The 15,884-nt window shown below is 38.5% G+C and overlaps 2 protein-coding genes across 2 annotated transcripts in view; one reads left to right on the top strand and one right to left on the bottom strand.

The window, feature by feature from the left end:
- PLEKHH2 (pleckstrin homology, MyTH4 and FERM domain containing H2) overlaps positions 1 to 15,884 on the top strand; it is a 132,309-nt gene that overhangs the window by 27,559 nt on the left and 88,866 nt on the right. Inside the window, exon 3 of the mRNA XM_030921765.1 lies at positions 5,477 to 5,539. Coding sequence (XP_030777625.1) covers positions 5,477 to 5,539 — 63 coding nt within the window. The remainder of the gene's footprint in view (positions 1 to 5,476; positions 5,540 to 15,884) is intronic.
- C1GALT1C1L (C1GALT1 specific chaperone 1 like) lies at positions 3,350 to 4,636 on the bottom strand. Its single transcript, XM_010382581.2, has one exon. The coding sequence runs from the start codon at positions 4,516 to 4,518 to the stop codon at positions 3,571 to 3,573; it is 948 nt and encodes a 315-aa protein (XP_010380883.1). The 5' UTR covers positions 4,519 to 4,636; the 3' UTR covers positions 3,350 to 3,570.

Genomic DNA, 15,884 nt, shown 5'->3' with positions numbered 1-15,884 from the left:
AACTCCACTTAGTCATGACATATTATCTTTATTGTGTATGTTTAGATTGGATTTGCTGATATTTTGTTAAAGATTTTTGCATCTGTATTCACAAGGATATCAGTCTAATCTTTTTCTGGTTTTGGCAATACTGGCCTTATAAAATGTGTTAGGAAGCATTCCCTTCTCTTATGTTCTGGAAGAGTTTTTGTTGAGTTTCTATTCATTCTTCCATACATTTTTGGGTAGAATTCACAAGTGAAACCGTCCAGTCCTGGAGTTTCCTTTGTGGGAAAGTTTTTAACTACAAGTGTGATTTATTTAATAGACATTGGGCTATTAAGCTAACTTATTTCTTCTTAAATGAGCTTTGCTATTTTATTCAATTTATGAGCATGAAGTATTTCATAATATTGTTATTTCATTAGCATCTGTGGGGTCTGTGGTGATGTCTCCTTTACATTATTGTGTCTGTTTTCTTTTTTGCTTTATTAGTCTGGTTAGAGTTATCAATTGTATTGATATTTTTAAAGAACCAGCTTTTGGTTTTATTGATTTTTCTCTGTTTTTATGTTTTTAATTTTATTCATTTCTCCTGTAATCTTGATTATTAGTTTTTAAATTTCTGTTGGCTTTAGGTTTAATTTGCTCTTCCTAATGATTTTAATTCATTCAGAGTCTTGCATTTCAGCTTATGCCCTCACTTCTCCACAGTGCAGCTGGAATCACAAAAGTCACTAATGACCTCCTGATTAGCAGTGGCATCATCACCAGTTGTCACCTAGTTAGATTCCACTTCAGCATTTGAACCCTTTTTCTATGTACATTTATATATAGCCTCTCTAATTTCACAGGTTATTTGAAAATCTTCCTCTTAATTTTCTACTCATTCCCTCTAAGGGAGCAGAATTACCTTTGATTGACAATTGACTACTATTTCTAATGCAAGGTTCTAACACCCTTTTTTTTTCCCTCCCTGCCATTATTCTCTTACTTTTTTCAGCTCCATAAAACTCCCTGTGGTGCCTCATCATGTATGATACAAACTACTTTATCCATAATCCTGTCACTTAGAGATAGACAACTCCTTGTCCTTGGCTTATGTAATTCTCTAAAAACAGGCACACATAAATTTTTTAACAAAAATTTGATTGTAACATTCATTACTGCTTTGCAGTCCCTTTCTCCTCAGTATATCATTTATGTATAATATCATTCTATATATATAATTCACACTTATTTTTAAAAATGTCATTTATATCTTTTCATATATATTTCAAACTTTTTATTAGAGAGATTTTCAAACATACAACAGTAAGCAGAATGTTATAATGGACCCTCATGTACACATCACCCAGCTTTCATGGTTGTCAACTCAGGGCCAATCCTGTTTCATCTGCACTCTGACCTACTTCTTTCCTCCTGTGTTATATTGAGACTAGTCCCAAATATATCATTTCCTCCATCCATGTAAATTTGTAATGACTGTATGGTATCTAACTGTATGGATGTACCATTATTTATATATTTACATAATCCTGTTTTTGGACATTTGTGACTTTTAGTTTTATCATTCAAATTATAACACTACAACTGCTACCATAATATTTTTAAATAAATGAGATACCACCAGCTTTTCACATTGCTTGAATATATTTTCTTATTTCTATCCCTACAACATCCTGTAAAGTAGTTAGAACAGGTTATATTATCCACATTTTATACACAAGAATTTTAGAGTCCAGTGGCAAACTATTGGTAAATAGTAGAGTTTCCTAACTTAAAATTATTCATAAAAATAACACATATATGGTAGAAATAGGCTGCTTTAAAAATTTCTATGTAAATATTCATTGTACACCTATTAAGTATTAGATACTATGTTGGATGCTTTTCTGTTTAATCTTCACGTAAATGCTGTGAAATAAGTGTTGTATCATTTTACAGGTAGGGAGCAGAGACTCAGTAAGTTAAATAATGTACCCATCATCACATAGCTAGTAAGTATTGGAATCTGGGTTCCAATTTAGGTCTTGCCTTTCATTTCAGTATTCTTTCCAATTTTCCCTATATTAATATTTCAAGGATTACCTCCTTTTCATTAAGAAAGCAAGTAACTTTTGAGCTGGATTCTGCCTTCAAGCAACTTACAATGTAGTTGGGAAGATAGTACAAGATAGGAAGTCAGTGCCATAGGAGCAGAAAAAAAGTTATTTGGCAGTGGTAAAAATAATGATACCGTCCTTAATATATGCATGGTACTTTAGGCATGACAGAGAACTTTGTCATTTCATCAATAATCTGTAATATATTAAATACTATGTAGAAAGACCTGTATTAGTTATGTAACAGTGAAGCAAGCTGACTTCTGTCCTTCCTGTTATCACTAGAAGCTAAACATTTGAGAAGGAGAAATCAGACAAGATATTTGCATAGTCCTCTTAAGAAAACTATTTTTTTCACTAGCAAAATTTTGTGCATTCTTCTGTTTCTCCTGGCAATCCTGACAATATTCAAAATCCAGGCTAAGGCTCCAGAAAAACCAAATTTCCCTGAAAATAGAATATAGTTATATTGTAGAAGTGACAATTGTCAGCATATTGCCAGTGGTGGAAGAATGTGGTATTGGCATGTATTTGCTAGGTGGTTTTTGGTTTAGGGAATATTCTAGAGACTTCCAAAAGACATAATACTTGTCCAGTTGCTTCTATATAGTGCCATAGTCTAAACAAGCAATTCAACAAAATGCTTTGAAACCACAATACTTGCTCATTAAACATTTGAAATATTTTCACAGAAATTAAATATGAGGTACTGAGAATGCACTTGCACGATATTATTTACCTATCCAAATATTTGAAACTTCTTCCAGAATCTAGATCCCTGCAATAAACTACCTTTTAAAATGCTGCCATGGGGCTGGGCGCGGTGACTCACACCTGTAATCCCAGCACTTTGGGAGGCTGAGGCGGGTGGATCACCTGAAGTCAGGGGTTCGAGACCAGCCTGACCAATATAGTGAAACGCCATCTCTACTAAAAATACAAAAATTAGCTCAGCATGGTGGTGTGTACCTATAGTCCCAGCTACTCAGGAGGCTGAGACAGGAGAATCACTTGAACCTGGGAGGCGGAGGTTGCAGTGAGCCGAAATTGTGCCACTGCACTCCAGCCTGGGTGACAAAGCAAGACTCCATTTCAAAAAAAAAAAAAATGTTGCCATGTGGACAGGCAGTTAAATACGTGGCCATACATGGTGACAACAAATGTTCTACACCTTTATTATCCAGTAGAAATATGTAAGCTACATGTGTAACTTAAAATATTCTAATAGGCACATTAATAAAATTAAAAAGCAGGTGAAATTAATTTTAATAGTATATTTTATTTAATGCAAAATACCCAAAACATTAGTTCAGTGTGGTGTCAATATAAAATATTACTAATGAGATGTTTTATCTCTTCATACTATTTTCTAATAATATATGAATTATTGAATGAAGTGTGTATTTTACACTTACACTGTATCAGAATTTGGACTAGCCACATTTCAAGTGATCTTGGACAGCACATGTCTATTATTCTCCAGCCCTCAGTCATTTTCTGAACCAACTGGAGGCAAGAAAACGAGTGTGTCATTGAAATAGTGTCCAAATGCCCTGAGCCGGTACAGGCCATACATCATTACTTCCATCTTTTGGGGGGTCAATCCATTAAAAGTAACAGCCAGATCTGAACAGCAGCCTTCTACTACTTGCTGAGGGTTATTCCACAATGCCTCTTCAATAAGCTGTGCGATTGGTTTTGTATTAAATACATCTCTTCCTTCATAATCCTCTGCATTTTCTGCATGAACTCCTGCATATTTCAGGCATATTGCCAGTTGCTTATCTTCAGATAACTTCCAAATCACACTTTGATCTGCACAGGTCTCAGAGTTATCGAGAAGTCTGTTAAGTCTTTTCATCGACTCTCTACTTAAGACAATCCCTCCTTCCACAGTCACGTATTCGAGGTCTCCAGATATAACAGTGTGACCCAGATAGAAGGGTTGGGATGCATCCCTTGTAAACAAAAGGTACTTTAAATTTTCAATGACAGCAAACGTAGTGGGAAGTGCAAGAAAGAACCAGTTGTAGTTGTCACCATACTTTTCAAAGACGTATTTGTAAGTGGTCCTCATCTGTGCCCACCTGTCATTGCTTTCTATATTGAACAAATTATCATTTTTAGTATTGTAGAGCTCTGCTTTGTCACAGTGTTTGGTCCAGGTTTCTTTCAGTACAGCCCAGTAACTCTTATCTTCGGATTCTCCAAAGATGATACAGAAAACACGAATACTTTTACTGAGTTCCACGAGTATCACTTTTGAAGTATTTAAGAAATTGTTCCTGTTAGGTGGACGAAGGTGATGGTGCTCGTGGTCTTGAGTTTGACCTCTGTGTCGAATGTGAATTTGGCCAAACATAGTTATCAAAACCCAAGAAATGCTCCCAAGCAACATACCCTTAAGAAATGTTGTCCCACTAGCGGAAACCATTTTCCAGGCGTTGAGGACAGTGCGCCCGGGTCAAAGGCAGCCTGGGACCGGGTCCTGGGTGGTCCCGCGCCTTCCGGAGCTCGCGGTCGCGCTCCCAGTTGGGCCACTCTAGCTGCGGAAGGTCGCTTCTCGGTGGCGTAGAGAAGGGGGCGGGGCAGGAACCGGACGCGGCCGGCACTGCGGGTGGGGTCCGGGCTGCTGCGAGTGAGAGGTGTGCTGGGAGTTCTGCGCGCCTGGCCTCCCAACCAACAATAATGTTGAAAATGAGCAGAGATCGAGTCACAGACGGCTCTGAAGTGGGCCAGACATCAGCACTGAGCCAAAAAGAATAAAATTGAGTTTTACCTCACGATTAGTGTATTCAGCCCCTGGTACAACACATCCCTATGTTGATTAGCATCGGGTCCTTCTTAAGGCTTTTAAAATTCTTATAATATTCGTTTTAGTATTTGTGTGTCAGTGTGTTTAATCAAAGAATCTCCTCTATACTCTCCTCATCAATCTGTAAGAGTGTAAAACAACCCAGAGTTTTTATTGAAACATAGCACCCACGGAGTTTACGAGAACACATCGCTTCCCTGATGTCATTATGACTTTCATCAAACCGTCAAATAGGACATTTGAAGCCTTTCTTTCCTCTTAGATTTATTTTCTTGTTCTTAGTATGTGTTAATCAGTAATTTTTAATTTACAATCCACTGAAGAAAATTTTATTGATGAATACTCTTGAAGTATATATATAGTTCTTGTATTAAAAGTACCAAAACTCTGGCATTTTGATCAACTTTTAAATATGCAAAGAGCCTTTAATGTGCTAACTGTATTTAACTCATCTCCAGTGAACTACTTTAAAATATCCAAACTGATGATGCTGTTATGAGATTTTTTTAAGCCTTTTTCAGAAAGGCTTATTTTTCAAAAATAAATTTTTGTATTTATATTTTCTCTCACTTTACAGATGCAGCAGCTTGAGAGACAAGTTATTGATGCTGAACGTCAAGCAGAAAAAGCTTTTCAACAGGTAAAGTAAAATTTTAGTTTAAATGTTTTTTCTGCCTCTACTACTCACATAAAGATGGTTTGGCTCATAATGGAAAGACAACCATCAGCCTGCCTCTACATCTTATCATTTTGACTGTTCATAGCTTGATCCATAAAGGAAATGGAGAATCTAACTCTATTTTGTCCATTAACAAATTTTCAAAGGAAAAAAAGGCTGCCATTAGGAAGTTTTATCTTCTGAGAAAACTTTTATGGTAATACTAACTATAATGGCTATGGTAATACTAACTATAATTAAGTTTTTTATATAAATATGTTCGTAGCAGCTTTATTTGTAGTCATAAAGAGTTGGAAATCGTATGAATGCCATATTATAGGAGAATGAAAAAGTAAACTATTATCAACTCCATGAACCATTAGACAATCATTAAAATGTTTCTAAGGATATGCATTAATATGTGAAAATGCTTAGAGTTATATTAGGAAAAGTCAAACCTAAGAGTTAAAAAAAAGGCTGGGAGGAAACACCCCAAAATTTTAATAAAAGTTTAAAATTTTTTTTTGAGACGGAGTCTTGCTCTGTCGCCTGGTCTGGAGTGCAGTGGCCAGATCTCAGCTCACTGCACGCTCCACCTCCCGGGTTTACGCCATTCTCCTGCCTCAGCCTCCCGAGTAGCTGGGACTACAGGCACCCACCACCACGCCCGGCTAGTTTTTTGTATTTTTTAGTAGAGACGGGGTTTCACCGTGTTAGCCAGGATGGTCTCGATCTCCTGACCTCGTGATCCGCCCGTCTCGGCCTCCCAAAGTGCTGGGATTACAGGCTTGAGCCACTGTGCCCGGCCTCTTTCTTTTTATTTTTGAGAGGGAATCTTGCTCTGTGGCCCAGGCTGAAGTGCAGTGGCGCAATCTTGGCTCACTGCAACCTCCGCCTCCCGGGTTCAAGCGATTCTCCTGCCTCAATCTCCTGAATAACTGGAATTACAGGTGCACACCACCACATCCGGCTAATTTTTATATTGTTAGTAGAGATGGGGTTTGTTGGCCAGGATGGCCTCGAACTCCTGACCTCAGGTGATCCGCCCACCTTGGCCTCCCAAAGTGCTAGGATTACAGGTGTGAGGTATCATGCCGGGGCCCCCTATATTTTCATACTTTGAGTTTTTAAATATACCTTTTGTTTATTAAAAATTTTAGGCCGGGCGCTGTGGCTCAAGCCTGTAATCCCAGCACTTTGGGAGGCCGAGACGGGCGGATCACGAGGTCAGGAGATCGAGACCATCCTGGCTAACACGGTGAAACCCCGTCTCTACTAAAAAAAAATACAAGAAACTAGCCGGGCGAGGTGGCGGGCGCCTGTAGTCCCAGCTACTCCGGAGGCTGAGGCAGGAGAATGGCGTAAACCCGGGAGGCGGAGCTTGCAGTGAGCTGAGATCTGGCCACTGCACTCCAGGCTGGGTGACAGAGCGAGACTCCGCCTCAGAAAAAAAAAAAAAAAAAAAAAAAAAAATTTAAATTTTGTAATGACAGGGTCTCACTATGTTGTCCAGGATGATCTTGAACTCCTGGCTTCAAGTGATCCTCAATGTCCCAAAGTGTTGGGATTACAGGTGTGAGCTCACTTGCTCAGACAGCTTTTATTATTTTTAAAAGATGTTTTGATAAGTCATATAACCCTTTTTGGGCCTTGCCAGCAGTAAAATGAGCAGTAAAATGATGGGTTTGGACGGGCCCACCCAGCCTTAAAGTTTAATGATTCTAAATCCATAGCTTCTCATTTCATGAAAAGATCTCAGTCATATTCAGTTTAATCAATGAGTTCCAGTGAGTTCTGGTGTTCTGCAGCACTATAGAGTAATATGGTTAACTATAATTTATTGCATGTTTACAAAAAGCTAAAAGAGCCAGCTTTCTATATTTTCATAAAGCCAGAAGAGAGGATTCTGAATGTTCACAACACAAATAAATAATAAATGTTTGAGGTGCTGGACATACTAATTACCTTGATTTGATCATTACACATTGTATACACACATGGAAATATCACTCTATCACACAAATATGTACAATTATTTTGTATCAACTAAAAAGGAAAAAAAGGCTTAAATACAAAATTATTTTTCCTAAGAAGCGCATATGAAATTCCTTATGCTTCCTCTAAGTTTGTCATGTTTCCTTCCTTCTACTTGAGTACTACCAAATCTTTTTTCTTTTTAATTTTTATTTTAGAGGGGTAAGGAGTGGCAACGAGGCTTTCCCCCTTGCTGCACTGCCATTCTTTCCACTAATTTTGGAAGTTGCAGTATCTGTTTGTTTAGTGGTTTGGCTTTCTGGCTGCTCAAAATTGAAGTCAAGTAAGCCTTCTGAAGGAAATTTATCACTTGTAAATCCTTCGGAAGGACCTCTGTATGTGGCAGCCACACCGAGTTTCTCATTTTCTTGCCACTGCCAATTATATCTCTCTTAATTGTATTTGCTTGACTTACTAGATTTCTTGTTTCACAGCATAGTCACATCTTCCATTTGACGATTAGAATTTCTGTTTCTGCCTGGTTGAAATTTGTGTCCAGGGCCACTTTAGTTGCAATTATTTTTACTACATACACTGGATTTCTAGTTTCTGTTACTGTTGTTCATATGTCAACTGAAAAAGCCACCTGTTCCTTCAGAATGCTAACTGGAACTCCTTCCTGTACCATTGTGATTCCAATCTACTGTTCCACTATTTGAATGCCAACCAACTCCAGAATTACTATGGTTGTGAAACCAAGTCGAGGAACCTCCTGCAACACCCTAATGCCACTCAGGACATCCTTTTGGTCCACCACTATTCCTCAAAGAATGCAGAAAGCTGTTTCTCCACGTATTATTAAAGCCATCTTTTTCCCAATTCCAATCCTGCTGTGGAGGTCCAGGGTGATGCCACGCTGGCTGACTGTAACTCTCTCTGTCTTGGTGAGGAATTTGGTGTTCTCAGCTCCATTAGGGTCACCTGTCATCAGAATTTACTTCTTGGCTGCTACTTGTCGACTTTGTTCTTTCCTTTGTTTTATTAATTGAATGAGTTCCTTGTCAAAATAATCTTCTTCCTCTTCCTCTCCTTTTCCATCATCTTCTCTTTCCTGGGCATCAACGTTATCTTTGTGCAGCTGGCCAGAAATGTGATTTGCATATGCAGAAAGACCCACTTCTGTGGCCCCGCACGTTTGACACTCATGACTAGTGGCCCTTTTTGGAGCTGTACACAATGTGACACAATATGCATTTTTGTTCTCCTACCATAGTGATCAGATCTGAAGCACTCAACCAAATCCTCTTACTCCATCAGGCCACTGAGGGCCAAGCAAGGGAGCTCCCTGATGCCCCAGACACCCCATTCAGTTTTGGGTGGGAGAGCCCACTATGGACCTGCTCCCTACCAGGCCCCATCACCCTCAATTTTCATTTTAGATTCAGCAGATACATGAAAGATTTAATTTTATAGAGTAAGTACCTAATAGATTTCTAAATAAGCCCAATGTAGCCTAATCTTTGATTTTCTTAATTATGCTTGAAAAGGAAATCTTATAACTTTATTAGGCAAGACTTCAAGCACATACAAGAGTAGAGAAAATAGTATAGTGAACCCCCATCACCCACTTCAGCAATTAGTCAAGTCATGGCTCATCTGTACCTCCACCCACTTCCCCTGCCCCCCTCACACTGGACTATTTAGAAGCAAATCCCTGACATGGTATAATTTCATCCACTATTATATACTATACTAATCTAAAACCAAACACTCTTAAAAATCATAACCACAATGCCATCATTACACCAAAAAATTACCGATAATTTTTCAGTATATCAAAGATCTAGTTAGTATTCAAATTTTTCCAAATAGCTAATAATTGCTTCTGTGTTTTGTTCTTTAATCAAAGTGGAATTCACATAACATAAAATTAACTTTTTTTTGGAGACAGTGTCTCACTCTGTGGCCTGGGCTGGAGTGCAGTGGTATGGTCTCTGCTCGCTGCCACCTCCGCCTTCTGAGTTCAAGTGATTCTCCTGCCTTAGCCTCCCGAGTAGCTGGGACTACAGGTGCCCACCACCACGCCTGGCTAATTTTTTGTATTTTTAGAGAGATGGGGTTTCACCATGTTGGCCAGGCTGGTCTCGAACTACTGACCTTGTGATCCACCCACCTCAACCTCCCAAAGTGCTGGGATTACAGGCGTGAGCCACCGTGCCCGGCCAAAATTAACATTTTAAAATGAACAATTCAGTGTTGTGTACAATCATCACCTCTATCTAGTTCCAAAATGTCGAAAGGAAACTCATCTCAAAAGGAAACTGTATTCATTAAGCATTTAGTCCCATTTTCCCCTCCCACTAGCCCCTGGCAACCACCAATCTGCTTTCTGTTGCTATGGATTTACCTATTCTGGATATTTCATATACTATGTGATCTTTTATATACTAAGTGATCTTTTGTGTCTGGCTTCTTTCATTTAGCAGAATGTTTTTGATATTCATCCATGTTGTAGCATGTATCATGCTTTATTCCTCATTATGGCTGAATAATGTTCCATACACACACACACACACACACACACACAAAATTTGTTTATACATTTGTCTTTTTATGGACATTGTCTTTTTATGAACTGTCACTGCCCTCAATGTTTCCCGTGCCCTACCTATTCTACCTTTTCATCTTTTGACTATTGTGACTAGTGCTATTAAGAACATACACGTATTTCTTTGAGTACCCCTTTTTAGTTCTCTTATTTATATACCTTTTGTTTTTTCTTTTTGAGATGGAGTTTCACTCTTGTTGCCTAGGCTGGAGTGCAATGGCACGATCTCGGCTCACTGCAACCTCCCAGGTTCAAGCTATTCTCCTGCCTCAGCCTCCTGAGTAGCTGGGGTTACAGGCATGCGCCACCACGCCTGGCTCATTTTGTATTTTTAGTAGAGATGGGGTTTCTCTATGTTGGTCAGGCTGGTCTTGAACTCCTGATTTCAGGTGATCTGCCCACCTTGGCCTCCCAAAGTGCTGGGGTTACAGGTGTGAGCCACCTCGCCTGGCCCTCTTTTTTTTTGTTTTTAATAGTTGATTTGTTCAAATTGGGATCTAAACTAGATTGACACATTTCATTTGATTCTTAAACTCTTTTAATCTATAGGATCATTTTCCCTTTTTTCCTTCTTTTTTTTCTTTCAATTTATTTGTATGGGTTAATTTGTTCTCTAAAGCTTTCCACATTCTGGAGTTTGCCGATTGCCTACCTATGATGTGATTTAACAAGCTCCTCTACCCCTATATTTCCTGTAAAATATAGTTAGATCTAAAATTTTGACCTTTTTTCTTTCTCTCTTTTCAAGACTGCTTCTTGGGTGATATTGTTGACTTCCGCCAGAAGGTATATAATAATGTCTAGTTATCTCTCTCTCTTTTTTTTTTTTTTTTTGGTGGTATTAGTAGCCATTGATTAGTTTGTTTAAATCAATGAGTTCATCAGGGAGGTTATTGCTTTTTAAAAAATAGACTTTAATATTTAGAGAAGTTTTAGATTTACAGCAAAATTGATGATATATAAAGTACAGAGCTTTCATATATCTTCTCCCCTCCAACACACGTTCAAGCTTTCTTCACCATCAGCATCCAACACCAGAGTGGTACATTTATTACAACTGATGAACCAACACTGACACATCATTATCACCCAAAGCCCATAGTTTACATTAGTGTTTACTCTTGCTGTTTTGTGTTCTGTGGATTCTGACAAATGTTTTATGATGTGTATCCTCTTCGGTAGTATCATATAGGACAGTTTCACTGCCCTTAATGTCTCCTGTGCTCTACCTATTCAGTCCTTCCCTCCTCTTACGTCCCGGGAAACCACTGATCTTTTTACTGATTTAGTCATTTTGCCTTTTCCAGAATGTCATATAGTTAGAATCAGACAATATATAGCCTTTTCAGATTGGCTTCATTTTCACTTAGTGATATGCATTAACGTTTCTCCATGACTTTTCAATTAGCATTCTTTTCAACACTAACTTATCCAGAATGGCTAAAATTAAAAGAACAACAATGAAGTGTTGGCAAGGAGACAGAACAACTGGAATTTTCATACACTTCCAGTAGTAATGCAACTTCGTACATTTATCCACTTTGGAAAGCTGTTTGGTAACATCTGCTAAAGTAAACATTTGCCAGCCTGTGACCCAGCAATTCTACTCCTAGGTGTATGCCAAGAAAAATAGGAACACGTATCCACCAAAATATAGGTATATGGACATGTGAAGCAACTGTATTCATAACAGCCCTAAGCTGAAAACAAGCAAATCATTTTACCAAAAAAGACACATGCACTTCTATGTCTATCACAGTGCAATTCACAATAGCAAAGACATGGAATCAACCAAGGTGCCCATCAATGGTGGGTTAGATAAAGAAAATGTGGTATATATACACCAGAGAATACTACACTGCCATACAAAAGCTCTGTACTTTATATATCATCAATTTTGCCATACAAAAGAATGAGATCATGTCCTTTGTAGCAACATGGATGCAATTGGAGGTCATTACCCTAAGAGAATTAATGCAGGAACTGAAAACCAAATACCACACGCTCTCACTTATAAGTGGGAGCTAAACATTAAATACACAAAAGATGCCATTTCCACAGTTTGAATCTATCTTGATCAGAATTCTTTTGACATCTAATAATGATCCCTGCCTAGAAAAATAAACAAGTTTTTCTTATTGTGAAATGCCCAATAAGTCTTACCAAGATAAGAGAAGATAAATGTAGGATATAACATGAGGGAAAGCCAATCTAAGACAACTGTAGAAATTGCCAAGAAAATTATGGGCAGGGCACATTTCAAGGTTGATTCCAACCCAGCTCTTCTCCAGGATTCCTAGAAGACAGTTATTTCAATTAGCATACAATGGTGTTCTAGACACATAGAATTAAAGTCCAGAGTTTGGAATAAGCAGTTAATTTTTCTTTTTTTTGTGACAGGGTCTCACTATGTGCCCAGGCTGAAATGCAGTAGTGTGACCATGGCTCGTTGTAGCCTTAACTTCCCAGGCTCAAGCAATCCTCCTGCCTCAGCCTGCCAAGTAGCTGGGACTACAGTCGTGTGCCACCACACCCAGCTAATTTTAAATTGTTTGTAGAGATGGGGCCTCATTGTGTTGCCAGGGCTGGTCTCAAACTCCTGGGCTCAAGTGATCCTCCTGTCTCGGCCTCCCAAAGTGTTGGAATTACAGGCGTGAGCTGCAAACTTGGCCTTTTAAAAATTTTGTTGTTGTTGATTTTTTTTCTCCTCTTCCTCCTTCTCCTCCCCCATTCGATCTCCTCCACCTCCTCCTCTTTTTTCTTTTTTGAAGGGGAAGGATGAAGACAGGAGAGGAATATGAAACCTGTTTGGCAAGGTAAAGTCTGTACAGCCAAAGAGAAATCAAGGTGAATTCATGTTTCTCTGCCTTGGGAACAAACTTAAAATTTTAGCTGAATTTAAATCTAAACTCTCCCACTTAGTTGACTGAAAAAGCTTTTTAGTTTCTTCAAGTCTTAGTTGTGTCACTTATGGAAAAGAGCTAATATTTGCAGAGCTCATAGTCTCTTTATTGTGTAGAGGTGTACAACACAGTGATTAAGAACACAGACTTGAGCCAAATTGTCTGGGTTCAAAGTCTGTCTCCATCTCTTATCACCTTTTCAACTTGGGCCTCAGCTTTCTATCTGTACAATGTAGTAGTGTCTAATACCTAGCTCGTAGGATTTTGGGAAAATTGAATAGTTACTATGAGTAAAGTACTTGGAATATTTCCTGCCACATAGAAGTGTTATTTAGCCATTATGAAAATTGACTCTGATTTAAGTAAAGTGCCTGGCATGCAGTCAGCCCTTAATAAATGGTGGTGGTGGTAGAAGTACGATTAGTAATGTGAGGATCTATGCTGTGCTTGTGTTTTAATACTCTTTGGCTGATAGTACCAAGTAGTGATATTCCCACTTACATGTCTACAAAGGCAATAATTAACAGTAAAATCATAAAAGCCTACTTAAATTCTGTGAAAGAAGTGCAGCATTCTCTGTCACTGCATACCAGATGTCTTAGTCTTTTTCTGCAGAGGTGTACTGAGCCGTATATGCATGTTCCTGTTCAGTCACGCACCTTGCAGCACACATTTGTGGGCTTGTCTGCCTCTCTGACTTTCACCACTAAAAATAGTACTCAGCTGAAACCAGCTCAACTCTATACTTTAGCATTGTACATTTTTCTATTTGTATATGAATGAATGGCATCACTTCTGTATCAATTAATGAAGTTGTCTGCGGAAAAAAGTCATACATTTGCCAGATAAATCTTATACTTAATGTTCTAGTACATCCCCTTCCCCTCCCCTCCTCTTCCCTCCCCTCCCCTTCCCTTCCCTTCTTTTCCCCTTCCCTTCTTTTCCTCTTCCTTTCCCTTCCCTTCTTTTTCCTTCATTGTCTTGTGTTTTCTGACTTTGGCCTTCCTAGTAGCATCTCTCTTTACCTCTGTACCCTGGCTGTCTCTATATGTCTCTCTATCTGTTCTTCCCTATCTTTCCCTTCCCTTCCTTTCTCTCCTTTAACTGCCCGTATTATGGGAAAAAGAGAAAGAAATTGAGGATGGTTTTGTTTTGCCTTAATTTAAAATTCTTAATTCATAATACGTGGCAAATTTGTTTGTTTTTGAAAATTAAACTAAATTAAGTTATTTTTTATGTGTGATTTTCAACTATCTACGTCCCACCCCCAGCACTGCTCTGCTCCAATTCCTTGGGTCTTACAAGATCCAGTGAGGATTCTTTAAAAAAGGATCCTTGTTCCCGATTCAAGGGAAGCAAACCACAGAGGTTTTTGTCATCCGGGCCAACCACTGGTCTTGGTAAGTTTGACAGGAAGGACTTCTCTCCTTTGAAGTTGTTCTTTGAGGATGTTGGGTATAAAGTTATTTAATTCTATGTGCTACATCTTTAAGCAAAAAGACACCAGGATTGGTTATTTTAGACATACTGCTACCCCCATCACCAAAAAAAAAAAAAAGAGAATTACAAATCTCTCGGAGTTTCCATAAGTTAGCAAAACCTGTAGGCATTTCTCTTTGTCACACTTTAAATTTATTTAGTGCATATGTTGTTACACTTCAGAAGGACTTTTTTTTCTTTACGTTACGTCATAATCTAAAGGTTGACAGGAAATACAGAGAGCAGATGAATTCTCATGCACTGATGATGTCACCTTTTTGGCCTTTACAAGACTAAGTGTTAATAACTTAGAGTAACTCAATCCTTTGCTATCTTTAACAATTTCCGTGGGACTGTGGCCTATCTGATGTTTATGTTGCTTAAATCAGCTTGCCTTTTCTCATTGAACCATGTCCTAAGACTCAAACAACTGTATTTATCTTAACCAAAAAGGAATGTTTCGCCACTAAAAGCAGTACTCAGATAAAACCAGGTCAACTCTATAGTTTAGCTTTGTACATTTTTCTCTTTGTTTATCAATGAATGGCCTCACTTCTGTAACAATTAACTAAATTGTCTGCAGAAAAAAAGTCACAGATAAATATTTTATTGCCAGATAAATCTTGGTAATCTTTATACTTAATGTTCTAGTACATCTTTTTTTTTGTTTGTTTGTCTTTTGAGACCGGGTCTTGCTCTGTCAGCCAGGCTGGAGTACAGTGGTGCGATCTCAGCTCACTGCAACTTCTGTTTCCTGTGCTCAAGCAATCCTCCCACCTCAGCCTCTGGAGTAGCTAGGACTGCAGGCATGTGCCACCACACCCAGCTAATTTTTTTTTTAACCTTTCTTTTGTTGTTGTTGAGACGGTGTCTCACCATATTGCCCAGAGTAGTTTCAAACTCATCAGCTCAAGCAATCCTCCAGCCTCAGCCTCCCAAAGTGCTGGGATTACTGGCATAAGCCACCACACCTGGCCCTAGTGTATCCTTATTGTTGTTGTTCACAAGTTTTGAAAGCAATATTATCAAATCAACCCAGTTCTACTTATGAGTACTCCTGTGAGATAGAAAAGCAGCAAAGAGCATATTTGGAAAATACTGACATATAGGATTCATTCCCAAGTATCTGATTAGGTGAATACCTTAATATATTACATTAATTTATGCTAACCAAAGAAGGGTAGATTATTCCCCTATAAAAGTATGTGTGTTTTTATTTTATCCTTTGGGGCTTGATCCCTTGCCTTTGTTTGATTCAGGCATGGTGGCAGCTGCATTTAAAGTTGCCTCTGACCATTCTAACACATGAGCTAATCTTGCCTTTCTGTAAAGCTGGTTCTTAGTATTATTATTATTATTATTA

Source organism: Rhinopithecus roxellana, chromosome 17 (assembly GCF_007565055.1).
Source record: "Rhinopithecus roxellana isolate Shanxi Qingling chromosome 17, ASM756505v1, whole genome shotgun sequence".
Lineage (NCBI taxonomy): Eukaryota > Metazoa > Chordata > Mammalia > Primates > Cercopithecidae > Rhinopithecus > Rhinopithecus roxellana.
This window is presented reverse-complemented; position numbering and strand designations above follow the sequence as displayed.